General features: G+C 38.4%; 2 protein-coding genes across 4 annotated transcripts; both read right to left on the bottom strand.

Annotated features, from left to right (window-relative positions):
• Positions 1-934: 934 nt before the first annotated feature.
• LOC120419427 (uncharacterized) lies at positions 935-7,760 on the bottom strand. 3 transcript variants are annotated; one of them, XM_039582106.2, is made up of 7 exons: positions 7,405-7,760; positions 4,082-4,182; positions 3,906-4,022; positions 2,310-3,845; positions 2,215-2,246; positions 1,936-2,133; positions 935-1,873 (listed from the first exon to the last, which is right to left on the bottom strand). In XM_039582106.2, exons 1-7 carry the CDS (start codon positions 7,487-7,489, stop codon positions 1,024-1,026), a joined length of 2,919 nt encoding a protein of 972 aa, XP_039438040.1. In that variant the 5' UTR covers positions 7,490-7,760; the 3' UTR covers positions 935-1,023. The 3 variants fall into 3 exon arrangements, with proteins under 3 accessions (XP_039438040.1, XP_039438038.1, XP_039438039.1); XM_039582104.2 differs by having other exon boundaries at positions 1,936-2,136; positions 7,405-7,759; XM_039582105.2 differs by having other exon boundaries at positions 1,936-2,136; positions 3,906-4,019; positions 7,405-7,759.
• Positions 7,761-19,755: 11,995 nt separating this feature from the next.
• LOC120419434 (dynein regulatory complex protein 1 homolog) lies at positions 19,756-25,724 on the bottom strand. The gene is made up of 12 exons (XM_039582113.2): positions 25,514-25,724; positions 25,275-25,447; positions 24,978-25,214; positions 24,788-24,883; positions 24,623-24,732; positions 24,170-24,565; positions 20,848-21,043; positions 20,629-20,786; positions 20,402-20,569; positions 20,235-20,347; positions 20,028-20,175; positions 19,756-19,933 (listed from the first exon to the last, which is right to left on the bottom strand). Exons 1-12 carry the CDS (start codon positions 25,645-25,647, stop codon positions 19,817-19,819), a joined length of 2,046 nt encoding a protein of 681 aa, XP_039438047.1. The 5' UTR covers positions 25,648-25,724; the 3' UTR covers positions 19,756-19,816.
• Positions 25,725-27,108: the final 1,384 nt, after the last annotated feature.

The following is a 27,108-nucleotide window of genomic DNA, read 5'->3' as shown; positions in this document are numbered from 1 at the left end:
AAATGTGATCCGTTCTCAGAATCTGTCTCTGCGGTTAGTGCAACGCAGTAGGCCTGGCCGCTTCAATTTTTGCAATACATGTTCGGGGTTACTCGGATGTAATGCAATCATTAATATTGACAAGAAAGGACTTGGGGCGTAATCTAACCAAAAGTTCTTCCAGGATGCTTTCTTCGGACTGGCTGCGCTTGTGTTCGATTAGATTAGATTAGATTAGATTATAACTTTTGATAGAATTGACCAAATTGGATGCTTCCGGTTGTAAAAGATCCAAATTTGTCTATATTTTGACATTTCAGATGTGGGGAAATGTGGTCCAATTTTACTGGAGATATTATACAAACCTTGATTTTGACAGCGAAAGAAAAGAGGTGCGCATATATTTATGTTTACGCTGTGGACAGTTGAGAGTGAACGTTCGGCGTGGAAGTGTGAGTGTGGTTGAGTTGTGCTGGAATCGGACCGGAATGTCGTGTCTTAAGGAACCCCGGTTGCGACTCTGCAATTAGCTCAGTGCACCGTTTCCGAGTGGAACCGCCCGCAAAGTTATATATACTAAATTTATCGCAAGTATCACACTGACATTGAAACAAACCGTTAAAAAATACCTATGAAAAGTAAATAGTAAAAGTCCATTCACGTTTTTGTGCGGGTTGCTTTTGCATACGATATTCTAAAAAATAAGACAGTTTGTGTAAAACTCTTGTTCTTGGTAAATTTCTTGTTAGTCCTTTATTGGTGTCAAACCCTCGAAACAAAATAAAGTGTCATCAAAACGGACATTTTAACGATAATAGTTAGGGATTATTGTAAAACATTACAATGGTTTGATCCGTTCCCAGGAAAAAAAACACGACACTGTGCTATCTAAACAAGGTTAACTGTTGTTTGTGAATTGATCAGTACAACTTACAAAAGAAATCAGAGGTAAGCGTATCATTCAATAATAAATATCTAACAGCTTTATTTAGATTCATTCCTTGTTGCTCTCTATTTTCTACAACACTGTTAATGTGTGTTTTTTTAGTTCAGATTATCATAGTCTATACAAATGTTTTTACCATCAGATCTACTGGATATCTTAGAGCTACTTAAATGGCCATTTGTACTTTTGTCATCGGGTAAACTAATGTTTCTGGATTTAAGCAAAAACCGATCAATGGACTCGATGACAACTTGTTCATCTAGGTTCCGGTTAGTGTACATGCTTTCTAAATTTATCTTGTTCTGTAGATAGACAGTTTCTTGGCCAGCACTGTTCAACATCAAAGCAGGATCAAAATTTTCATCTGGTTCGGGTGGATCCAACTCTAGCATTGGTTCCACAGTGTTACGTAAATCTAAAAAATGGTTATACTGTTCATTTTCTAGCGGTTTTTCCTTTTCCAGAATTCTATCGAACGAATCATCCTCAATCGAAGCGATTTCCTCATCCATGAGACTGTTGGCGTCATCTGGTTTGTTTAACCCGGACGAGGATGAGACAAGAATTGGTTCAGAAATTTCCGAAATGCGTTCATCTTCTTCGTTTGGTCTGCTCAATGAAATGCACGTTTTTTCGTCCAGAGTGAATGTTGAGTCTTGGGAGAAATCAATCCTTGCCGTGTCTCCCGTTGAGCTCAGCGACGAATCGCGTGCTAGCTGCGGAAGCAACTCGTTTGTGCTAGTAGATTCGGTGAGCGTCACATGGCGGGGAGATCGTAAGCGCTGATCGGTGATGTCCCGATCACGGTTGGTTGGCGTGTGAGACTGCGAGGGAATGCGCGGTGACAAAATCTCATCCAAAACATCTTCAAAGTTGAACAAAGTATCGTTGGACGCCATCAGGGTTTTATTCACACCCATCGCTGTAAGAGATTCCATGCAGCCGGTACTGCACAGGAGGAAAAATTAGCACAAAATTCGAAACGGCTTGATAAATTACATGTTACCTACCTGGTACTCTCGACATAGTTGGACGCTTCCTTGTAGTACGAAGTTTTGTTATAAAATGATTCATCCTCGCTTTCCTCCATAATCGGCGACAGAGTTCGCTTGTAGTTGATGATCATCTCGTTGTCCTTCGCCGCCGACGTCGACGGCACATTGCTAGCTTCGTCCAATCCTCTCTCCCCCCTGTGGTCCGGACTACCACTGCTATTGAAAGAGAAGGTACGCGATTAAAATTCGCTCAAAATTCGTAATTCTTGAAAAAAAAACTACTATTAAACTTACTCTTCCAAACATCCAGCCGTTTCTTTGGCACCCTGCAAAGAAACAATAAAAAAAGCTTTAAAACACCCCTAACAAACGAGAAAAAGTCGTCCAACCTGTGCATGCGGTAGCATTTCCGCAAGTTGTTTCCTCAGCAAATCATACGTCGAGTCTAGATCGTCATTTTGGTCGAGCAAATCGTACGTTTCGTTGCAGTCATTGTCCTTACTACAGCCGGGCTGCGCGTGCAGAAACCATCCTTCGTCGAAGGTCTGACTGTTGAAGCAATCGCCATCGGTGCACTCCGGTGCTTCTCCTCCTCCGGTCGCATTCGCCGACAGCCATCGATCCCATTCGGCCGTTGTTGGGCATCCCAGCTCGATTGGCGTGTTCATCGGCGTGGCCGTCAGTTTATCCGGCATGGCGTCATCAGTGGCTTCCTCGACAGTGATCTCCGGTAGATGACCGACGTTCTGTCCCTTCTCGGAACTATCGGATCCAATAGTGTGTGTTGTATTTACGGGTAATAAAGTTACGGTATTGTTGTTCGCTGGGTAAATTTGTTCAAGATCATCAATTTCATCATTAATATTAGTTTGGTAGGTAACGTTTGGTTCCTTTGAAGCGAGTCCAGTTTCAACCTGCGTACAGTTGTCGTCGTCTTCCGAGTTGTCCAGCAATGCTTCTGCTAGATTCTCACTCGCTGTGTCATTGTTATCATTTTTATCATCACAGAACAAAGCATTCTTCACGCCGGGTAAGTGTTCCAGGATATCGTCGAACCTTTTTGCGACGAACGGGGTGCTGCATTCCAGCACAACACCACTATTGAAATCATCGAAATCTTCTTCCACGGATACCGCTTGGTTCGTTTGTTCCGATTCATCACATTCGAGGATCTCCTCAATTCGACTTTGGCATACTTGTAGCACTTCGTTCACCAGCTTGGTTGCTTCTTGACGAACCAATTCATGAAGAATGGTATCCGGCGTGGTAGCCTTTTCGCTCATCTCGATTTCATCCATGCCACTGTCGGAAGATGAGTTTTTCTCGTTACAAATATCATCATCAATGTCCTCGGGCTCATCTCTTGACACTCTTTTGTCCATATCGATCGAATAACCAGCAAAGCTTGGTTCGTCAAAACTGTTATCATCACTTTCGTCCTCCCCGTCAATCGCAATGTCCAGTGCTCGCAGCGCTTCTTCAATACTGTTTGTCTCGTGAATGGACGAATTGTCCTCAAGACTGTCCATGGGAGTTACATCCTCTGGGGCACCATATTCCTGGGCCGATGCGGTTGTGGTTTCCTCCCTCGGGAAAGTCAACCTTCCACTGAGGCTTATGGTCACATCTTCGAGGTGTGTCAATGACTGCACAGCGGCATCCAACTGGCTCGAGTCACCTTCCTTCTTTGCATCAATTCCGGCATCAACAGAGCTTTCCCCAATCAGCGGTTTCTCATCACCAAAGTCGGTCGAATGCTTCGACGAAGTTGTTTCCTGCTCCAGCGAGTAACTTGTTCTGGCCGGAATCGGCGATGCAGAACTTAACGACTCCTTACTCGACAACAGAACGTTAGAGTTGAAATCATCGTTATAAGACTCATTCTGGTACTGAACCGACTGCTCCAGCAGATTATCTGTAGACAACTGTAAAAATTGATAATTATTAACAGATAACTAACTTTATCATGAAAATGTTTGTCTTACGTTTGTTGGACTACTCGGTATGATTGCTCCGGTTTTCTTCGTGTCCAGCGAGTTCAGCGACTTGAGAATGGGATATTCCGTACTTTTTGAATCGACGTTACCATCATTCTCAAACTTCTGAAAAAAATATTTAACTGATTGTATCCATTGTCCGGTGCAGCAGATGTGTCTCTCACCTTAAATTGTCCTTTTTTCTTTTTACAAAAAACACACATTCCAATGGCAGCGCCTATGCCGATACATGACAGCACACTGAGTAGAGCAACGTTTCTCTCGCCTGTAATGAAGCAGATTTAACTTAGGTTATTGAATAGTCTAAAAATGTGCTGTTGCAAAGTTATTCTTCTGCCTATTCAAAAGAACATGTCTACCTGCAAAACTTTTATGAGTCAGCAGTTGTTAAAGCATGAAATTTGGAAAACAATGACAAAACAATTTGGCCAAGTCTTCAAATTGTAATTAATAAAAACGTACGAAATCGCAATTACATTGTTCGCAAGAAAGATTTAAATATTGTGTTAGTTTTCCAGGGCAGATTACTATTCTAAACAACGTGTATGGGTAGCACACTAAAAAGAAGTCTCATAAAACTAACACAACTGTATCATAAAATAAATTTCAAACCAATAACAGATTATAGAAATGACATACATTAGTTGGTCTAAAACAGACTCTTCATTACTTTTAATCAATTTTTAAAAAGTAATTGAAGTCGTATAAATTTCGCGGGATAAGACGACCACCCATGGGGATAAAACGGTCAATGCTATAAACGACTAAAAATCTTTGCAGAATCCACTCAAATACCTATGAGGTTGGTTGAACAGAAATCTTTGAACATTTTAACAGTTTTAGTTGAAAAACTAGCCTCACAAGTAAGGAGAAATTTTGCTAAAAAAAATCAAGAATTTTGTCTGTGTGAATGTCATATTATTGCGACCATATATCATCAAAAACTTTGTTCTTTTCCATCAAAACCAGAGGTGTAGCCAGAATCATACAATATGTTATGCAAGATGACTTTTATTTTTTGTGATTGGAAACATCAATCATAATATTAAAATAATATTCAATTAGCGGATTTCATACTAATGTTCAATTATTTCTTCGAACCGGTAGCCAACAACATTTTCAATAAAAACAAATTATAGTTTTATAGCAAATGCTTTTCAGTATCTACAGTAGATAAGCCTCAATAGTCATAATCCCTTTAAAAATATAACCTATACAGTCCAGACTCGATTATCCGAAGCTTCGATTATCTGAAGGTTTGTACGAAACTTCGGATAATCAAATCATGAACAGAAAAAAATGTATTTTTTATACTTTTAACATTAAATTCAAAGTTTTGCCGCCTCATTTTAGTCAAATTTGAATAGTTGATTGCCTATTGAATTACATTTCTATATTTCATCGACGCCATTTTGGCCATCTCGAATTTAAAAAATCTAAATCGCTTTAGAGTAGTTTAGGTGTCATACTTAAGCTTGACAATCAAAAGTACACGTGTATTGAGAGCACGTGAGCCTTTTGCGTAGCATTTTCACAGAACTGACTATGCAAAACACGGGCCCATAAAATGAATGATGGCTTTTAAAACATATAAGAACGACAAAATCCACCATGAAAAATCAATTCTACCCTCTCATTCGATTTCTTAGGCAAAAATGTATGTGCCAAATTTTGGCCAAATCGGTTAATGTTAGAAGGTCGCTTTTTATCGTTGAAGTTTATATGTATGCAGAAAACGTCGTTTCAGTATTTTTTCTGCCAGGTGGCGCAGGTCTCGCCTAAACTGTTTAAGTGTGAGATTCTTGTAGGAAATTCAATTCTACACTGAAATAAAAAAAATGGTACCAAATTCCTATATTCTAGGAATTTTGCCTCTTTTCCTTATTTAGTAATCGGGTTTTTTGGATTACTAAATAAGGAAAGGAGCCAAAATTCCTAGAATTTAGGAATTTGATACTTTTATTTTTTTCAGTGTACAACTTTGCGAAGGGTGCAAAACGATCCGAGTTGATCCTGATTTTTAGTAATTTTTTTAGTAAAAAGTATTTTCTTATATACTTCCTATATATCCTTTATATACAGTCGTACAGTATGTAAAAAAGTATTTACACCCCTTTGGGCACAATGCACATTTTGTGATGAAACATGTAAACAATTTAAAGTTTGACAGAAACCTAGTACTACGTTTTGTTCAGAAACTTATGCCGAACATTTTGCTATAAAAAGCTCATGAAAAAATGATTTCCCTAAAAAGTTATATAACAAATACTATTACAGAAATCAAAAAAGGTGCAAAAAAAGTTTGTACACCTTTCGAAAAATTAACATAAATAATGTTATTTGTTGACAAATCACCATAAATCCAGTCTCTTAACTCCAAATAGGCATCCTTGACTGATTAAAAAAATAATTTGGATTGAATATAAAGTGGACTAAATACTTAGTATAAAAGTTTATATAACTCTGGAAATTCTATATAAGGGTAATTCCCCGCCAACTCACACAGCAGTTGCCCCGACCCCTCTTCGATTTGCGTGAAACTTTGTCCTAAGGGGTAACTTTTGTCCCTGATCACGATTCCGAGGTCCGTTTTTTTGATATCTCGTGACGGAGGGGCGGTACGACCCCTTCCATTTTTGAACATGCGAAAAAAGAGGTGTTTTTCAATAATTTGCAGCCTGAAACGGTGATGAGATAGAAATTTGGTTTCAAAGGGACTTTTATGTAAAATTAGACGCCCGATTTGATGGCGTACTCAGAATTCCGAAAAAAACGTATTTTTCATCAAAAAAAAACAATAAAAAAGTTTTAAAATTCTCCCATTTTCCGTTACTTGACTGTAAAAAATTTTGGAACATTTTATAGGAAATTTAATGTACTTATCGAATCTACATTGACCCAGAAGGGTCATTTTTTCATTTAGAACAAAATTTTTCATTTTCAAATTTCGTGTTTTTTTCTAACTTTGCAGGGTTATTTTTTAGAGTGGGGAATCTCTTGAAATTTTCCAAAATTTTAAAATTTTCTTGTCACCCTAGTGCCTATGCATTTTAACATTGAAATTGATCCATATAAATAATAAATATAAAGAAAATATTTGTGAAAATTGGCATGAATACTTCAACTCAAAACAAAAGCACCAGAAATATTATTATTGGCTACGTAGTTATTATTATTATCTAATTTTGAAATATAAATATATTCTGTATTACATAAAGTTAATTACACTGGATAAAAAAGAATGTGTGTACAATTGTAATTGTGAACGAGAGATAAAGCTATTTAACACATTGCACATCAGCACAGATTTCTGTTGAAGTGAGTTGCATCAACTTTTCTATGTGGTGTATGAAAAGCTTAAAGTGAAGGATGCTCGTTCGTGAAAAGAGAACATTAACGCTTACACACACTTTCACACAAAGTACACACATTGACTTTTTTATACATACTTAAGGCTATTTGTTCGTAGAAATTGCCCAAGACTTACCAAAAGAACGAATTGGGACGGGAATGGCTTCGATAAAATCGAAAACTACTGCAACCGATGCGATTTTTAGCAGTAAACTATTCATTTTTCACTTTTAGTGCACCATTTGTTCGCCCAGTAGAAAAAATCCAATTTCTTGGTACTATTTTTTCTTGGCCAAATGGGCATTGATTTTGAACATTCTCACGAGTATCCCTGAAGTTACAGGTAATACTTTTGTTGCTTTGGTTACGCTTACAACGCTTACAAACTTTTAAGACGGAAAATTTACAGAAATAACATGCACTTGAATTAAATGAAAAATTGACCTCAGCCTGGAACTAAAGCCTCAGTCTGAATTGAATGAAAATCTCACCCAAGATGCTTTGTTAAGGTGAACATCACGCCATACTAACGTCATAATGACAACCATCACCAGTACGAAGTAACTGCAGAAAACTTAATCTGTATACAGTTCGAATCCCCATTCCACAATCGCGTGTGGTTACGGTGCTGCAAAAAAAGATTTTATTTTGAAAATAGACATCTCATGATTTTTACCACCGTGAATTAATTGAATTTTGCCAGATGAAATATGAAATGATGGACAATCAACCAGTTTTTAAAAAGTTGAATTTGGTAATAATACAACTTAACAAATACATTTTTTATCTTTCATCTTAAGGGTCAGGGTAACCAGGTCAAAATTTAAAAAATCTGGCAAAGTATCGATTAGAAATCTGACAGACAAAAATTTAACAATTGTTAATGGTAAAGGTGAGAGAGTATTCAAAAATTGTAGACTTGTAGATAGCTTAACTGATTTTATGAATTTAAAAATGTTGAGTTTACGGGTCTAGCTCATTTCCCCGAATGACATTTCCCCGAATGCCATTTCCCCGAAAATCATTTCCCCTAATTGACCACATCCCCGAATACCACTTCCCCTAATCAGCCACATCCCCGAATGCCATTTCCCCGAATATCATTTCCCCTAATCGGCTATATCCCCGAATGCCATTTCCCCTAATCGGCCATTTCCCCGAATACCATTTCCCCGAATACCATTTCCCCGAATTCCATTTCCCCGAAGTGACACTTACGCCAATTGCCGTTTATTTAAATTTAATTTTCCCGAATTTTCATATGGGACCATCCATAAACCACGTGGACACTTTTTTGGGAAGCTGTTACCAACCCCCCCCCCCCCCCCTCGTGGCCAATTGCCTATACAAAAAAAAACTTTTTTGTATGCTCGTCATACTTAAGTTCGACAATAAAAAATTAGGTATCGATTTTTTTTTCCGTGAAATTTTTCCGAGGCCTTCGGATAAATATTATTTTATTTGAAATAAATCGAGTCTAGACTGCACTAGATTTTTTTTGTTCAATTAACATTTGTATTGAACCGCATAATTAGATGATGTTTTTGAGAATTTTGCAAGGAAATTTGTCTTTTTTCGAATTTTGTTCAAGAACCCAAAAATCGAACAAATAGGTAAAAAAGGCTGGTACAAACTTAATTTAAATTTAAATTTAATTTAAATTTTTCACCAGATCCCAAACCAGCAATGTGAATAAAATGATCAGTGTGAACGGGGTTCTGTACTATGAAAATCGCACGGTATGTTTTTTGAATCATAAACAATAACAAAACTTCTATTGCATTATTATTATAATGTCTATAAGAAAAAAGTATTTGTTTTCAGAATATATAAAAAAAAGTCTGTAAAAATATTTATTGTATTTGAATGAATAGTACCAAACCATTCAACACCCCTTCCCCCCAAAAATGCTACGTCTCTTTCGAATGAAGCCAAAAATAAAGTTGATCATTCAAGGCCAATACGAACCGTTTGGTTTATGTTATAAAAATTGCCATCATTTTTTTTTTTCTAAAATGCTATTTCCCCGAACGCGGTCAAGCGGAAATGCCCGGTGCCCAGGAGCGCGCGCGCTCCAGGGCACCGGGCATTTCCGCTTGACCGCGTTCGGGGAAATGGCATTCAGGGAAATGACTTTTCAGGGATATGACTAATCGGGTAAGTGGCATTCGGGATTGTGGCCCATTCGGGAAAATGGCATTCGGGGATGTGGACGATTAGGGGAAATGGGAAATTCGGGTAAACGGAATTCGGGGAAATAACTATTAGGGGAAGTGTCTTTTCGGGGAAGTGGCATTCGGGGAAATGTCCCTTCGGTAATATGGGTTTCGGGGAAATGTCATAGATTCTTGTACAAAATTTTCATGTCAGCTATAACATCCTCATAAGATATTTGAAACAGAAAGGGCGCTGAATTATGAAATAGAATTACAAATGGTAATAATAGATGATTTGACTTAAAATGTAAAAATAAAGAATTGGGGCGCCAAATTCAACTGTATGAATATTTCTACCGAAGTGTTTTTGAAAATTCATACTTATTGCTAAATTTATTTTTTCATCAAAGAAAAAAAAACAAACGTTAAAGTTTGGACCTTTTTGATTTTTTTTACATTCTCGAGTTAAAAAATGACCATGGAAATATTTTCAGCTCGATTACTTTTTTTCAAAATAATAGAGTTTTGAAATTGGTAAACTGCTGTAAATTTTTACCAACAAGACCAACATTTTTTGTTCAAGAAAAAAAATGTTTTTCAGAGCTCATCACTTTTTCAGTTTTAGCTTAACCGGTGTTGTTTGCTTTTTATATCGTCTAAAAAGCTTTGTTAATGAAAAAATCAATTAAAAACAAAAAATATATTTTATCAAGGCACATTTGTTTAGTTTTGCGCAATACATATTTTTCTAGAATATAATAGTTTAATTTAACAAATTAAAAACAAATAAATTAATACCGATGAAAATAAAAATCAATGCAAAACATTATTTAAAAAAAAATATTTTTTTTTCATAGCTTATTTTTATTAGGTCTTCTTAGATGCTGCGACCAGATAAGAACCGAGGAACGATAATACAAAAAATAATAAAACGAAGATGATCATTTTCCCGCGCTATGTGTGAACAAGTGTGCAATAAAAATAAAATTATGAAATCGTATGGGCAAATCACTCACTCCCCCCCACTCCCTCCTTCAAAATTGGTCTAAAAAATCAGTGGGCAGAAAAAATATTTTATTTTTATAGAAACTTGAATGTTTTAATGGAATTAGAACACAGCTTAAAAAGTTGTAATCCAGCTGCGTGTAAAAGGCCTGGGTGTAAAATAAATATAGCACTATTTTATGCAATGTTATGTGATTTTACACCCTGAAATATGTAGCCCATCAGTATTGGAACCCTTCTTTACCGAAATGTCAAGTTCTTATATACGTTTATCCTTACAACTTATCATCGGTCTGATGGCCGAGCGGGCTAAGGCGCTGTTGGTGCTGGGTTTGAATCCCGTCGGTTGAACTTTTTTTTTGTACTTGCAAAAAATGTACATGCAGTGTGTAATATTAAGTGTTTATTTTGACACACGTCACGCTTTTGCATGCGATTTTACCTGGGTGCTGAATAGTGGTTCGCAAAACGGCCTCAATTTTGAACTGTCAAAGTGGAACCAATTTACTGTTCGCCAAAGTAGGGAGTGTTGTTATCAATCATTAAAACTTAGTTTTTTTTGCAAGAAAGAAAAATATGTGGCTTTTGAGGACCTGAAGTTGAAGTCGAGAACTCTTAGGTTTGGTTCCGTTTGATTTACTGGTTTAGTGAAAATCTTCGCTGTTTGTTGGATCAGCTTCGCTCGAATTAGCGATGTCTATTTGCTGGATCAGGAAGAGCTGCAGGATTTCAAAATCAGCTAGGGAATTTATCTGCGACATCGCAGAATGACACTCTCGCCGCAGTTCTGCGTCACCCGTAAACATGAAAAACCTCTTCTAACCGATCGAAACTTGCAAACACACGCAATTTTTCAGCAAAAATGTCGAAAACTAGACAAAATAAAACACATACTACTGATTATAAAACAGCCAATTTATCAGTAAGAAAAAAGTCATGCTTATGCTTCCTACTTTGTAGATGTAAACAAAGGGGATCATTCGAAAATCACGTTACGAATTTCCTCTATTCATCACCCAGGATTTTACCATCGATTTTTTTGCTGTGAAGTCTAATCAACTGAAAACGGTCTAAAATGCCCAATTCTGCGTTGAGAATCATATTTAGTATGTTTGAGCTCATTTAAAAATATTTTAACCATTAATGGAATTCCAATCTATATCACCGCAAAAACTTCTTTTTCCTCGCATAAATAAAATGTTAGTCTATACTCAGAAATTTTGGTAACTTGTGATTGCAAAACAACTGGACAGATGTGTAATGCATATCTGTGACATAAACCCCCTCCCCCCCCCCCTTTCAAAATTGGTCCAAAAAATCAGTGCTTCACCCCCTCAACTTTTTTTCCTTTGCGGTGTCAGTTGACGTCTAAGACCGTTTGTGATCCATCTCGACTCCCCCTTCGACTTTGGTCAGAGTCGAGGGACATAGACTTCAAAAAATATTTGTAACGGCCTTATGTAAGGAAGCTTCGAAAGAAGCCGGTAAAGAAAAATTTCAAATGGGCATCAGCGGTAGCGAAAGCAAACCAGAGACGGTGAAGAAAAGCCCCAAGAAAACGTTCCATCTCTTTTGATCTGCCGTTCGTAAAGCTGTTTCTTGACCCCCATTCTTTTGAAGAGCATACCGGCCCTTAAGCGGTATATGCACTTCGGAAGGAATCGGTCAAGGAAAATTTCAAATGGGCAGCAGCGGCAGAGTAAGCAAGCCAGAGAGGGTGAAGAAAAGCCCCAAGAAATCGCTCCCTCTCCATTAATCTGCAGTTGGTAAAGCTATTTCTTGACCTCTTTCCTTTGAAGCACCATGGAACGATGAAAGGCAGCTCCTGTTTACTGCGTATTTTCCCAGTTAGGGACGACTTGTTTTATAAAGTCCAGTTATCTTATGTTCAATTTGGAGGTTAAGTCAATAAAAAAAAGTGCGAATAAAAGCCGGTTAACCTAAATATTTCGCATTATGTTCATTTTGCTTGGCAGAGACATACATACCATACCAATCAGCATAGCGCACCAGGTACGCGTGCTGTAGCAAGAAGACGCTTCCATCTTTCTCGGTCTTGTGCTGCTACTCTCCAATTTCCCAGGTTACAGATCTTCCGGATATCACCATTCACTTGATCTCCCCACCGTGCGCGCGGTTTCCCTGCTCTTCTGCCTGTTCCGCCAGCTGGTTCAGCGCGGTCAAATAGCAGTCTGACAGGCTGGTTTTCGTCCATTCGGGTGACATGGCCGGCCCACCTGAGCCTCCCGATCTTCGCCTGGGTGGCGATGGTCGGTTCTTCAAGAAACGCGTGCAGTTCGTGGTTCATGCGTCGTCGCCACACTCCGTCAGACACCTGCACTCCACCGTAGATCGTTCGTAGCGCCTTCCGTTCGAAAACTCCAAGGGCACGTTCGTCCTCCTGCCGCATCGTCCAGGTCTCGTGGCCATAGAGGACTACCGGTCTGATCAGTGTTCTGTACATCGTCAGCTTCGTGCGGCGTTGCACTCGATCCGAAGTGAGAGTTTTCCGTAATCGAAGTACGCACGATTCCCAGCAAAAATACGAGTCCGGATCTCTTTGCTGGTGTCGTTGTCGGCGGTTACCAGCGATCCCAAGTACACGAACTCGCTCACCTCCTCCAACTCATCACCATCCACAGTTAGAGGGGTGAGACTTGGGGGGCCGACATCCTTCGAACCCCTTCCTTTCATGTACTTCGTCTTCGTCGTATTCATGCCAAGTCCTACACGCCTTGCTTGTACCTTCAGTCGGGTGTAGACGTCCATCACCGTCTCCAGGTTTCTTGCCACAATGTCGATGTCATCGGCAAAAGCAAGCAACTGGTAGGACTTGTTCATAATCGTGCCACTCGTTTCGATGCCCGCCCTTCGAATAATGCCCTCAAGGACGATGTTGAACAGCGCACAGGATAAGCCATCACCTTGCCGCAGCCCTCGGCGTGATCCAAAGGGTTCCGCTAATTCCCCCGAAACACGCACGTGACACATCACACCATCCAAGGTAGCCTTGATCAGCCGAGTCAGTTTATCCGGGAATCCGTTCTCGTGCATAATCTGCCATAGCTGCTCGCGGTCGACTGTATCATAGGCCGCCTTGAAGTCGATGAAGATGTGATGTGTGGGCACGTTGTACTCACGACATTTCTCGAGGATCTGTCGGAGACAAAATATTTGGTCCGTGGTGGCGCGCGCGCCAGTGAAGCCCGCTTGGTAGGGCCCCACGAACCTCCTTGCGTGGGGTGACAGCTGACGGCAGAGGATCTGGGAGAGGATTTTGTAGGCCGCGTTGATAAGCGTAATGCCGCGGTAGTTGCCGCAGTCCAGCTTATCGCCCTTTTTGTAGATGGGGCACACGACACCATCCATCCATTCCTCCGGTAGCTTCTCCTCCTCCCAGATCTTGGAAATCACGCTTGGCAGAGACATCTTGTTGTGATTTAGGAAACATTTCTGAAAGGTTTACGATAATTTCATTGATTCAAATAAGAAACTATTTTATCATAAACATATCAGAATCATCAGTAAGTTCTTATTGAACACGAAAAATTCCAGTTAGATTTTTGAACTAGGTTGATTCATTCATATGAATATATGAATATATCTGGAGTATTTTTTGGAAAGGTCCAATAAACCAAATTTTCAGTTTTTGCTTTTTGAGAGTTTTTGAAACCGCCTTGAGTCAGGGGTTTTAAAAAACACCCAAAAAGCAAAAACTGAAAATTTGGTTTATTGGACCTTTAAAAAAACAGATATCAACATAATACGAATATATAAATAACCGAGTTTGGATTCGCTATCTCGAATGCAGTTCCATTCGAATTAGAAAATTCGCTATAGGGAAAAGTGGGGCAAGTGTAAATGAACAAATTTTTAATTGCGTAAACATGTGATTTTTTGAAAAAAATGTATTTTTTCTTTCATAATCAACATTATTGAGGTTTTGCAGCGAGACTGTATTTCAAATGTAGGCGGCGCCAAAATGAGGTTACTTGCCAAAAATCGTATTCCTTTCTGCTGGATTGAAGAACAAAATCGCTTATTTCTCATTATTCCCTGCATCAATCTTATTGAAACTGGTTGCTTTTTTTTTTGCTTTAAAATAATGAACATCAATTTTTGGGCGCGCAAAAATTTGTGAACTTTTTCTTCAAAAAACATGTTTTGGAACACGAAAAAATGAGTTTCCCCTTATATATCAATAAAATAAATAGTTGTATAGTTGATAACAAATGCGTTAACGTATATTCAACCATTTTTATTGATTTTTGATAGACTTTTTTGCCAAATAATCAAAATTACTATCTTTTTCTAAATTTACAATTTTCTAATAGAAAAATCAAACAAATATTGGAAAGTTGTACACCAAATTGTTGGAAATAATTTTTCTCATCCGAATCTGGCATCATAAGTGCAGTGCTTCTCGGGACTATCGATTTTATGAATAGTAAAGCGTCATTTATTAACTATTTTTTTAATTTGATTGCGTTATCTAAATTGTAAAAACAGTAAAAATATACTGATAAATCCAGCCCATAGCACTACTGCTCGGTTGGCACGCGCTCGATAAAAAAACGTTTTAAATAATCAATTATATATCTTTCCGCAGCCGGCTGCCTAAGATTTTAAATTTTCAACCGATAAACAAAATGCTCATGGTCACATCACTGCCACTCGTGAATCCTGACCTCATACCCATCTACTAACACCTTCAAAACTCATGTGATACTTTGTCGGAGATGCAGTCGATTGGGCGGTCTCTATCACTCAAGTATCGGACTAACATTCCACTTCCCCGTGACCCTACCACTGGTCGTGGAAGGCGCCTGTATTGATCAGCATGATAGGGGCCTTTGAGAAGTTGCGAAGCGAGGAAAGATAGCTCCCACTCATCTTCCACGGCTCGTGGATGTAACTTCTGGAGGTCCTGGTCAATAACGGATTCATGTAGCATGAGCATGAGAGCATGAGAGACCACCCATGGATGCCCCTCCGTTGCTGAACAGAACCGTAATATCTTTTCAGCACTACTGATCATAGGCTTCGACGATCTAGTGGTGTTTCCCTTATCAACAGCATGTATGAATGCGCTGAAAAGATAAAACACCATGATTGCCAAAACAAGATCAGTTGCGAATAGGTAAAAGTCATTGGCCACCAACGGCGCCCGCCATGTCAGTTTGTAGATCTCGATTTTAAGGGATGGGAATGTTAGTTAGCGCAGGTTGCTACTAGGGCAGCTGATTTACTCTGTGCTTACACCCCACAAGCGCCAGGAACCTGAAAATTTGTTAGTAGGATAGGGTGATTGTTCAGGGTTCATCATAGAAGATGATGATGCGACCCAAAATCATAGTGTTTGTTCTAAGGTATTTTGTTTTATTCTCAAGGCAAGCAATCGGATGCTGCGGATGAGACATTTCCCGTTTATCGGCTGTTAACTTTTAATTGAAATGATTTAATCTTAGACAGCCGGCTGTGGAAAGATAAAACCAAAATTATTTGTAATTAAAGGATGAAGGATTTAACAGTGTAACTTTTTAATTGAGATGTTTTTCCGAGTTTTACATGATTGATGTTTAGTGGGGTACTGATTAACGAAGCAAATGACGAGTTACGATGTTTATCGAGCTGAAATGGTATGATAAGGTTTTGTTGTTATTGCACACCGACGAGGAACGCGAAAAAACTCTGCAACCCGACGGAAAGGCATCGGCATTGGAAAGGCTCAATTGTCATCGATGACAACCAGATCCAGCCGCACCTTCACACACATACATGCACGCGAAAAAAAACGAAAAACACACCGACGACGAACAAACACTGCGAACCAACGTAAAGTCATCGCAAATCAGACTGCGGAAATGAAGAGAAAGAAAATAACATAAAAAAATAAATAAAACCAAATCACATAAAACCAATCACCCAATGCACACAAACAGCGACACAAAAGAGACGAAAATTATCGCGAAAAAACGAACGGCGCGTCCACAGAAGCACTAAACTTTTGATGGCATTATTCAATTGTTATACCCAATCACCCCATGCACACAAACAGCGACACAAAAGAGACGAAAATTATCACCAAGAGCAAAGAACTCCAGCAGGGTGAAGAGATCTTCCCCGGTGACTTCTTGCTGGGCCGTACTGCCGCTACCGGCAGCGACCACGCTGGCGAACGAACGTCCCCAACCAGGAAGGAACGCTGAGTTTTCCGCTGGAACCGTAAGCTGTCCAGCTGCAGGAACGGCTGCGCTCGTACTTCGCTGAGGAGGGTGGGACGCTGCTGCTTTCTTCTTCCTCTTTTCCTGCTCCTCGAGGTAGGCCTGCGCGCGACGCATCCGCGGTAATTGCCGGTATGGTTGCCGTCACAGTTCGCGCACTTTACGCGCGGCTTGGTTTGTTCTGCCTTGTCCCCAAGTCCGCCTTTCGTGGCAGTACGCACGCCTCCGAGAGGTGTGACTCACCGCACTTCACGCAGCGGGACCGGAGGTTGCAGTTTCGCGAGCCGTGGCCAAATTTCTGGCAACGGTGGGATTGCGCTACGTCCGTCGGGTTCTTGGTGTAAAACCGCCAGTTTACCCAAAAACCGTCCAACGTCTTAGTCCGCCGCAGGTCTTGGATCTTGACGGTGCCACGTTCGAAGTACAACAGGTGCAGTGTGTGAGTACCTGTTACCGTTGTCTTGCGCGAGAGCACTTTTATCTCCCGTGGTTTTATTCCGGCGTCCGAAAGGTGCTTCTTCAAGTCGGAAACTGGACGGTCTTGGTAACCCTGTAAGACGACCTTAACAGGGGGCTTCTCGGGGTTGAATGTGTAGAAGTTGAAGTTGCTACGCTTCAATTCTTCAAACACCAGGTCGAAATTCTTTTTATTCAGTGTGATCACTTGCACTGCTGACTTACCGATTTTCAGACAATATCCGAGGCCTTCCAGAAACTCGTCAACATCGTCCGCCAACGTGTCCAAAACAAAAATTGGAGGTGGTCTACGTTCCGCTGGAGAGTTGTTCTTTTTTGACGTCGACACTTTTTGGCGTGCACGTCCATCGTAGTCGTCGTCGTCGGTAGAGCTGCTACCGTCGGTGTTGTTGTTGTTATTTTCTTCGTCGTCGCTCAGCATCTGGAACTCGTTCCTGATGGGGATGTTGGCGGATGTTGATGTGCCACTAGTCGTGGTACCGGAAGTACCGGAACGGGTTCGAACTGCCACGGCAACGGCCGGCCTTTGTCATGCGGGAGAAGCAAACTCGCGGGTAATCAGAATCAATTACGGCGAAAAAAAGATGGTGCACTGAGCATTTGACTGCTGCTTGCTCTCGTGCGTGCGGAGGTGATCTAATGATCTCATTTGACAAACTTCTGGAACCACTCTTGCGTCATATCAAACTTCATATTTTTAAAAAGAGGATTGTATAACTCATGTCCCCATTCAAAATCAAGAAGTTTGATACGCACGACTAGTATGTATACGTATTAGCGTGGTTCAGGGCCCCTTGGAAATGCAAAAATGTCAGCAAACCCGCTGCATTGTTGATAAAATCATTGTTTGTTGTCCACAGAAGCTCCCCTGAAATTTTCAGCAAATTTGGTTCAGGTTTCGTCACAGCTCTTTAGCATTTAAGTTTGCATGGGAATTGCATGGGGAATCTGCATTTTTTTCATTTTCTAACAGCAAAAAATCTTCTATTGAACCAAAAATCCTGAAACCTCACATATATATCAAAAATAATATGGGGAACAATTTTCTAGAACACCCCAGGTTGATCTAAGCCGAACTGACTTAGTTATAAGTGGATTAAGTGAAGGTGTCGAAGTTGTATTTTCCAAAGGGCCTCTTTCGCTAAATTTTCACCAGAAGGCTCACTTTGATCGATGGCAAATCGTTTGACAACTTGTTTGTTGTTAATGTCAGAAGAAAAAAGCTGGAATGGCGGTTTCAACTTCGGTGGAACAATTGAATAATTTTTTTCCCGTCTTTTCAGGTTTAATTTGAAGATGAGCTTTTGTCCAGCGCTGTGCATGACTTGGACTCGATCTGGAATCAAGGATTTTCTCCAGCAAATTGCTTAAGGCTTCTGTTTAGTGTGGGAGTGGGAGAGCGTGAACTGTCCACTCGAACCCCTGGATAACATAGATTGACTAGATTTAGGATACTTTTGTGGGTAATCGCCGTGTGCCGGATCTGGTCTCATCCCTGTTGGTCTGGATTCAATACCAGCAAACCCCGGTGGCATTTTGCGAGACAGAATTTGTCTGATCACACCTTCCGTTGGAAGGGAAATTGAATGTCAGTCCTGGCCTAACCCAGCATCTTGGTCGTAAGCTCAGTCCAGGTGTAGGAGTCCTTGGGAAACAAATCTGCCTCGGTAGCGTCGCTAGTCGGCAGTTGGATCCACAATCCAAGCGTCCTTCCTACGGTCATCCGTGCTCAAGGTTGCCTACTGTTCCAATGGTGAACAAGCCACAAATCAATCTACCCTAGCTTTCCCCCTCCCAGAAGGTATAAGCGGCAGAGTGTAGTTGGAGCTACTCTGGCGGCACGTACATTGCCGGAGCGAGAACGTCGGTTGAGCTTTTAACCACCACGAAATCCATCAACTCCCACACTAAACAGAAGCCTTAAGCAATTTGCTGGAGAAAATCCTTGATTCCAGATCGAGTCCAAGTCATGCACAGCGCTGGACAAAAGCTCATCTTCAAATTAAACCTGAAAAGACGGAAAAAAATTATTCAATTGTTCCACCGAAGTTGAAACCGCCATTCCAGCTTTTTTCTTCTGACATTAACAACAAACAAGTTGTCAAACGATTTGCCATCGATCAAAGTGAGCCTTCTGGTGAAAATTTAGCGAAAGAGGCCCTTTGGAAAATACAACTTCGACACCTTCACTTAATCCACTTATAACTAAGTCAGTTCGGCTTAGATCAACCTGGGGTGTTCTAGAAAATTGTGAGGTTTCAGGATTTTTGATCCAATAGAAGATTTTTTGCTGTTAGAAAATGAAAAAAATGTAGATTCCCCATGCAATTCCCATGCAAACTTAAATGCTAAAGAGCTGTGACGAAACCTGAACCAAATTTGCTGAAAATTTCAGAGGAGCTTCTGTGGACAACAAACAATGATTTTATCAACAATGCAGCGGGTTTGCTGACATTTTTGCATTTCCAAGGGGCCCTGAACCACACTAATACGTATACGTTACGAGCGATTGTTCCTCTTGTCCCATATGGTCGTCTTGCCCCACCTTCCCCTATATGTATTAAAGAATAAATTTGCGAATGTAGCCTGTTTGGGCTCGGTAGTAAAATAACAAGTGAATTTGCGTAGAAAATAGTTTAATTCAAGTTTGTGAACCAATCAAAAAATGCATATGACGCCTGGATTTTTATTGAACACCATTCATTTTTGAATTTTGTAGTTTTTGCATCAAATGATTTAGTTCCATATTCTGCTTCCTTAGAAAATCGCACTCCTCGTCTAGATTCTTTCGCTCTTTTAAAACCTATAATAATAAAGGTATTATGAAAAAAGCTTGTTTTTCTGCACTTAAGTTTGTTATCACTTTAATTGAATACTTTAATTTTAAAAGCACGTACCTTCAAGTAATGCGTCAGGTTATTTTCCATTGTATCCCATACTTTTACTCTATCTTGTGAAAAGAGATGTTTTATGTTGGACCAATAATCTTTCACTTCTCTAGTCATGAGCGTTCTCGATAATCCACCATATTTGCATTGGGGATCGCTACAAAAAAACAGTATCGTACAATCAAAATGTATTAGATCATATTTTTGATAACTTACATAGTTTCTGAACTGGCTAGCTGTTGTGAAAAGTTTTTTAAGGTGCGTAGTTTTTCAGAAGGAACCAAAATAGAGCTTATTTCCGATTCACTTGCATCACGTTCTTCTAAAATCTACAAAAAATTAAGCGTTATTTAATCATGATAAATATTATTTACGACACAAACCTTTAACTGCTCAATACTGTAGTCACTCTTTGGCATGATTGAGTCATCTGTTTTGGAGCTCGTATCATTCAAACCATATTGTCTGCACTTCATAATCTCCTCAAATCTGTCCTTAAGTTTGCGTAAGTCATCCCAGTTTGAAATGCCTAATGCATTGAACACATTATCCTGTACGAACAAAATTTAATCAACATTACATTTCCTATATGAAAATGAAATGATCTCACCAAACAGACAATATTCTTTTCTTCTTCTGCATATTTCTCGATCAATTTTATGGCAGTCTTATCGATCAGAAAGCCTGCTTGCTTCAGAACTACTTGTAAAGTATTTATAATTTGGTTACACTCGTTGCTGTCGTCGAAAGATACAATTGATAAGCTATCTGAAAAAAAATCGAATCATAAAATAAAACGGTTTAAACAACATCAATTGATCGAAACTACTTGGAGATTGTCCTGATGATGTATCAGTTCTTAATAATTCTCGTTTTTCAGACAGTTTTTGAATATACTCATCCGGAATAACTGGGGCTTGCCATTTTAATCCCAAATGTTGTTCAACAAGAATTTGGTCGATCTCCAGGGCGCTTTTAAGGACATTCAAGCATTCGTCTTTATTCATCTGCCAAACGCATTGGTACTGGAAATTATTACCATTTAATGTTAGTTGGCAATTAGAATGTTAATGTTATTTGATACTTTCAATTATTATGTTTTGTGAATTTGAACTGTTAACCGTTCTGATGCAGTTCTAACCGAAACCAACTGAAAAGGGGGGCAGCGAATGACCGAAAGGTTAAAGCTGCCGGAAATAAAGCAACTAACAACAACAACAACTGAAAAAGAAATTTTGTTGCAAAGCGTAACTCATCTTGGATTTAGTGTAACTTTCAATCACAAATGTCACAAATGATAGAAGATTTTTTTTAAAGCCTCATAGTTCGAAATAACGTGATTTTTTTGTGAACAGTTTTCTACATTTGCGGGTCATGTGAACTTCTAATTTGTATTTTGGGCACCCCTGATGAAAACAGTGCACACCAGTGTGACACCGAAAAATCGCAAAAATGGCTAAGATGCACAAATGACCGAAATTGAAAAAAAGGAAGTAAATTGACCACCCTAGACCACCATATTGATAACTCCTTGATAAAATTTAATTAAATTTTCAATTACGTTTTCAAAAGTTCCTATCAGAATAGGAAACTAATGGTGCATAGGACCATTTGAAAAATAACTCTAGAATTAGTATTTGCTTTAAAATTTCACCATTCTGCTCGAGAAAGAGAAAGAAATTTAGAGAAATTTATAGAACATTTCCACTGAGATCAATTCATGAGCCTTTTCAGGGAGGGTACATTATGTACCATAGCTAATGAATTTATTTCAGCACCGTATATGGGGGATGCATTACCGAGTATATGGGATTGATGTCGGGATGATGTCAGCTATCCATTGAAATTAAAATTACATGAAAATTTTCACGTATTTGTTCCTATATTTCTCAAATGCAATGTTTCTTAAAATTTCGTTTTTGGAATATGGGAATTCAATGATCGAGAATTTTTCATAAATTTCGATATAAACTGTTTATTATATCTGTTTATGAGTCAATATGAAAATAGCTGGAGTTTTTTTTAATGGTCTAATAAACCAATTTTTTTTTTGCTTTTTGGGTGTTTTTGATACCGCCTTGAGTCAAGGGTATTAAACAAACACTCAAAAAGCAAAAACTGAAAATTTGGTTTATTGCAACTTTAAAAAAAACGTTACTTAATCCACCCTTAGATGGTTGGCGCCTTCCTCACATTTAAAAAGTGCTATCCAAAATGCAAAAAGTGCGTAAATAACACTTAAGTGCTTATAATTTTTGATAGATTTGTCAGATCTTCAATGTCTTGGACGCGTTGGAAAGATCTTTTAAATACCTTTCTGAAAATGTATAGCATGACGGGTTTTCTTACAAAAACCACCTTTTTTACAATCTTCCGGACTTTTGTTAAAATCGTTTTTTGAGCATAACTTTTGAAGTACTTAACTAAACTGCATAATTTTTAATAGCGACTTATGGGACCCCAAGACGGATCGAATGACGCCAAAACGGACAAAATCGGTTCAGCCAATGTCGAGATAATCGAGTGACAATTTTTTTATCAACATCTCACCACAGACAGACATTTGCTCAGAATTTGATTCTGAGTCGATAGGTATACATGAAGGTGGGTCTAGGAGGTCTTATTGAGAAGTTCATTTTTCGAGTGATTTTATAGCCTTTCCTCAGTAACGTGAGGAAGGCTAAAACTCCAGATATGACCATTTGATATCAATATAGCGGAAATTTTTTTTGTTTTTGCAAAATCTTAGTTTCTGAAAAAAATGGAGTATCTTCAACAAAAATATGATTACTCTCGAAATGTTTGATTTTTCTCAAACGTTTGATACCCATTTTGCAATACCTTTTATCAAAAATACGTAGTTTTGTGAAATTTTAGTATTTCAAAAAAAATTAATACCTCTATCGAGATGTATGAAAAGTTCCCGATCATTTGATACCCATATTGCAAAAAAAATCGAAGTTTCGTCAGATATACGTAGTTTTGTGAATTAGAAAAATATTTTATTCGATATGCATGAAAGGTTCCCGGTTATTTGATACCCATCTTGTAGAAAACTAATTTTTTAGCACATTTTTGAAAATACTGGATTTTGTGACATTTTTTATGCTTATAAAACAAATTATTATTCGTTTCAAAATTTTTGTCAAATTTTTGATAATTTGATACCCATATTGTAGAAAAAAATAACACATTTCAATACCAGCGCTGAAAAGTTCTACGAATCGTGCCGAAAAAATCTTTTTGCAATATTTTTGAAAAAAAAAGTTCAAGATGGTATGTCAGAGACATAACCGAAAGACATAGGACCACACAATTTTAATGAGAATGTTGATGTTTTTGGATTGCTAGTGAAATTTTGATAAAGAATATTTTATTTTGTTTCATAGATTTGTCGGCACAATTGTCATAAATGGGATCTGCTAAAAAATAAGCCATAAAACATGTAATTAAGTTTTTTGGAAAAAAATAAAAAAAAACTAAAAAAGGTTTTTATTTACAAACCACTCGAAAACGCTTTCGCTCCAACTTGGTGTCTATGAAAGAATTGGCTGTTTTTTGATCGAAAATGAAAGTTTCGACTTTTGGAAATATTTTCATTGAAAAGAGCGCACGATTTTCGTTAAAACACACTTTCGATCGATTTTTAGAACATCTGCTTCGAGAGATATGATTTTTTCAATTTAAATGTAATTACCAATAATTTAAAACTAAAAGAATTCCTAAAATTCAAATGCCATTGTGAATTACTAAACTGGAGTACACAGGAGTTGTTGATTTGAGTAGGACAAACGATCCAGCAAGTTTTATTAAGATCGGAAATGGTCCGGTTCAAAATCGTATTTTTATGGTCGATTTCGCGTGGAAACCGTCATTTGTTTCATAAACTACTATTTTAGAATAATTTAGTATAAACACGGGAAAAATACGTATTTTGTGAAAAGATTCAATGGATAGCTGATTTTTAAAAAATAGCCGATAGCCGATTCCAAAACAATATAGTTTTTTGAAGTTTGAATGATTTTTCATAGAGTTATAGGCATATTTCCCATTTAGCCCAAATCCTGGATATCTAAGTTAAGATTTTGCTAGCTTCGCTTCAAAATTCGAACAGAAAAAGTTATTTTTTTAAATATAAAAACAAATATTACCTTTCTGTCGTTCACTTCTGCGAATGTATTTACTTTGGTAGTCATATGCGATATATTGGCACGTAGCTTCAAAATGTCTGATGAAAGTTTTTCCGTTTCAATAAGACAACTCATTTGAACATCTTTAATTTTCCTCCTCAATAAAAAAATAGTTTCATTCAACTTGGTCAATCGTCGTTTTTGCGCATTTCGCACCATTAAGTTTTCGTCTTCTCGTTTTTTCAACACTTGAAAGTTATAGTCAAGCTTTTCTGAGTTGAGAGTAGTGTTCGTTTTAACTTTTTGAAGCTCAATTTCCAACGCTTGGTTGTCTTGCTCGAGTCTTATCCTCGTTGCACGTGTAATTTCAATGTGCTCTTGTTCAATACGATCAATTTCGTAGCGAAAAAATTCGGACTGTAAACGTTTTCATATGATTTAGTGAAAGCAGTTAGAAATATCAAATAAGTATACCCTTTCTTTCTCTTGCTTCATTTTGATTCGCTCGTTCACCGCGCGTCTTGTATAGAGATCATCCCACTTTTTTGAAGCAACTGAGCGTAAAGTGTGTCTTTCTTCTTCAACTGGAACAAAACGGGGTATTTTAACAATATTCACTATATTGGTGTAATTACTTACTTGTGTTTTCTAACAAGTCCAGATGCTCTTTAAATGTTCGTTTCATAATTTCTATCTGACTGTCCACGCGCTCCACCAAAGAATGGATGTCAGCCGCTAAAATTGAGGAAAAACTAAGTGTTAAGTTTTCGTAGAAAAACTGGGTTTTCTCCAGTTTTGTAGAACAAAAAACTACACTTTTTGAACCCACCTTGCTTATGCAAATCTTTTGTGTATCGTGCGTCGGCCAATTTCAACTCATCGCGACACTCAACAATTATTATGTCTTTTTGCTTCATCAAACCCTTGATTCGCTCTTTTTGCAGCTCCAATTCATCGTTGATGCTCATTGGATCCTTCAGCTCCTTCAGCTCAGCCCATTTTTCGGAAATTGATTCAAATTTTGCGATGGCCTCCACCGACTCCGTTTGCAGCTTATCCAACAATTCTGGGAAAATGATAAAAAAAATCATAATTTCATACAAACTGAATGAAACATTCAACCAACCTTCCCTTATTTCGGCTTCTTTAATACGTCTTTCCACCTCTCTTTTATCGTTTGCAACGCGAATGTCCTGTATAAGCTCCCGGCCATCGTGGAGCAGCTCCGAAATTACTTGATCACTTTCTGCTAATCGTTTACGGATGCTTTCCTTATCATCGGAGTACGATTCATTGATGCTTGAATAAATTATTGATAATGGTTTTAAATAATTGATAACATTGCACTGGAAATTTGATTATTACGGTTTCAAGTTGCGTTTTCTTTTAGCCAATTGCTCAATTAAATTGGTTGATTTATCTTCCAACACGACATGTGATACAACCCCAAACAGGTGCGGTAAAGATGGACCGGTCTCAACAAAATCTTCATCTTCCATCGTGTTTAATTTTTGATAGATTCTTTATTAAGGAAAAAATGTTGACTCGGATTTGCAGAAGAAATTATACCATTCAAACAACTTCAAATGAAAAACTAATTTCCATAGAAACCAAATTTAGGTGCATCACCCACCCCCACAGGTCGTATTTATTTGTTTATGCTTTATGTTTGCACCGGGCATATTTCATGGTGTCACGTGGTAGCGTCGTCGGTAGCAAGTTAATAATTTCCCCGAGTAGCCCCTATCATGTGGCCCAGCAACGAGGGTTCAAACACCAATACCTTCAAAATAGAGTAAAATTTACTTTTTTCACTGATTTTTTTTCGAGAATTGCAAACCTGAGATTTTAGCCAAGTGGATCGCAAATCAGTCAGCTGAGGTGAATCAGGACTATAGCATGAAAAGGGTTATCGGTTTTTGAGTTATAAAATCATCAAATTAATTATAACGGAAGTAGAGACACGGAAAACAATGATGAAATAGTGGTTCTAACAAATCGTAGTTTTAACCAATTCAGGTGGGTGAAAGGTGTGTCTCAAAGGTATCTAGAGGAACATGAGTGACATTGATTATGGATGCTCCCTAGGGTGACAAAAAAATGAAATTTTAGAAAATCCCTTGCTAGATTCTTTAGGTTAAAAATAAGTAACCGTGCCAATTTTGAGTCATATCGGGTAAGGTAGAAGGGTCGCTTTTGATTGTTGAAGTTTGTATGGAAAAATCCGCAGAAATGTATGGGTAATTAAATTTTCAATGCATTTTCTAACAATTTTCATCAGTATTTTAAAACAAAAATGACTTGTTGTGCTTCGAATCCCGGACACTGAAAAGGCTGATTCGAAATCCGGACACTCGTTTTTGTTAATGAATCGCACAAATTTGGACTGAAATGTTAGTGAATGGCATTCTTTAGGTCTCAAATAAGCTCAAACATCAAAACAATCGATATTTTATATAAAAAAATAGCTAGAATTTAAGGAAATCAAAACCATAAATTTAGGTTTTGTCTTCTAGGTGAATGTCCGATTCATGAAATATTTCAGCGAAATGTTTCTAATTTTTGGTAAACACATAATTTTATTTTATATAATTGTTTTGGCATTAACCACAGCGTGCAAACAAACTTTAATTGAAAGTTGATGTTAGAATTCATCAAATAACACAGTTGACATTCATAGTGCGAACTTATATCCAAATAATTGATAAAACAAGATGAGGTATTGCGCGTGTTCCCGAGAAAGACACGCGGCAAACCAGCCTCGGAACAACGCGCCGCACTTTCGGCAAATGCGCGCTGTCAAATCCCATACTACACGTTTTGTTTTTGTTGATCTTCTTCTTCGAGTCGCCTGGCATTGTTGGCAAATATGTATGTTTTTAATTGCACCAAAAGTGCAGAAAATCGCTGGCAACAATGTCTACGGCACATTCTGAAATACCGCGCGGCGTGTACCTTTG

This window comes from Culex pipiens, chromosome 2 (genome assembly GCF_016801865.2).
Source record: "Culex pipiens pallens isolate TS chromosome 2, TS_CPP_V2, whole genome shotgun sequence".
In the NCBI taxonomy this organism is placed as follows: domain Eukaryota; kingdom Metazoa; phylum Arthropoda; class Insecta; order Diptera; family Culicidae; genus Culex; species Culex pipiens.
Note: the sequence above shows the minus strand (reverse complement) of the source record. Positions and strands in the feature narration are given on the sequence as shown.

Bases quoted from the DNA above. Each gene is read 5' to 3' on its own strand.
- LOC120419434 (XM_039582113.2), bottom strand. From the start codon at position 25,647: ATGGAAGATGAAGATTTTGTTGAGACCGGTCCATCTTTACCGCACCTG. The intron at 24,733-24,787 runs GTAAGTAATTAC...GTTTTGTTCCAG, and splicing joins GGACTTGTTAGAAAACACAA to TTGAAGAAGAAAGACACACT. The intron at 24,566-24,622 runs GTATACTTATTT...AAACGTTTACAG, and splicing joins TGAAGCAAGAGAAAGAAAGG to TCCGAATTTTTTCGCTACGA.
- LOC120419427 (XM_039582104.2), bottom strand. From the start codon at position 7,489: ATGAATAGTTTACTGCTAAAAATCGCATCGGTTGCAGTAGTTTTCGAT. The intron at 2,247-2,309 runs GTTGGACGACTT...GTTTCTTTGCAG, and splicing joins AAATGCTACCGCATGCACAG to GGTGCCAAAGAAACGGCTGG. The intron at 2,137-2,214 runs GTAAGTTTAATA...CTCTTTCAATAG, and splicing joins ACGGCTGGATGTTTGGAAGA to CAGTGGTAGTCCGGACCACA.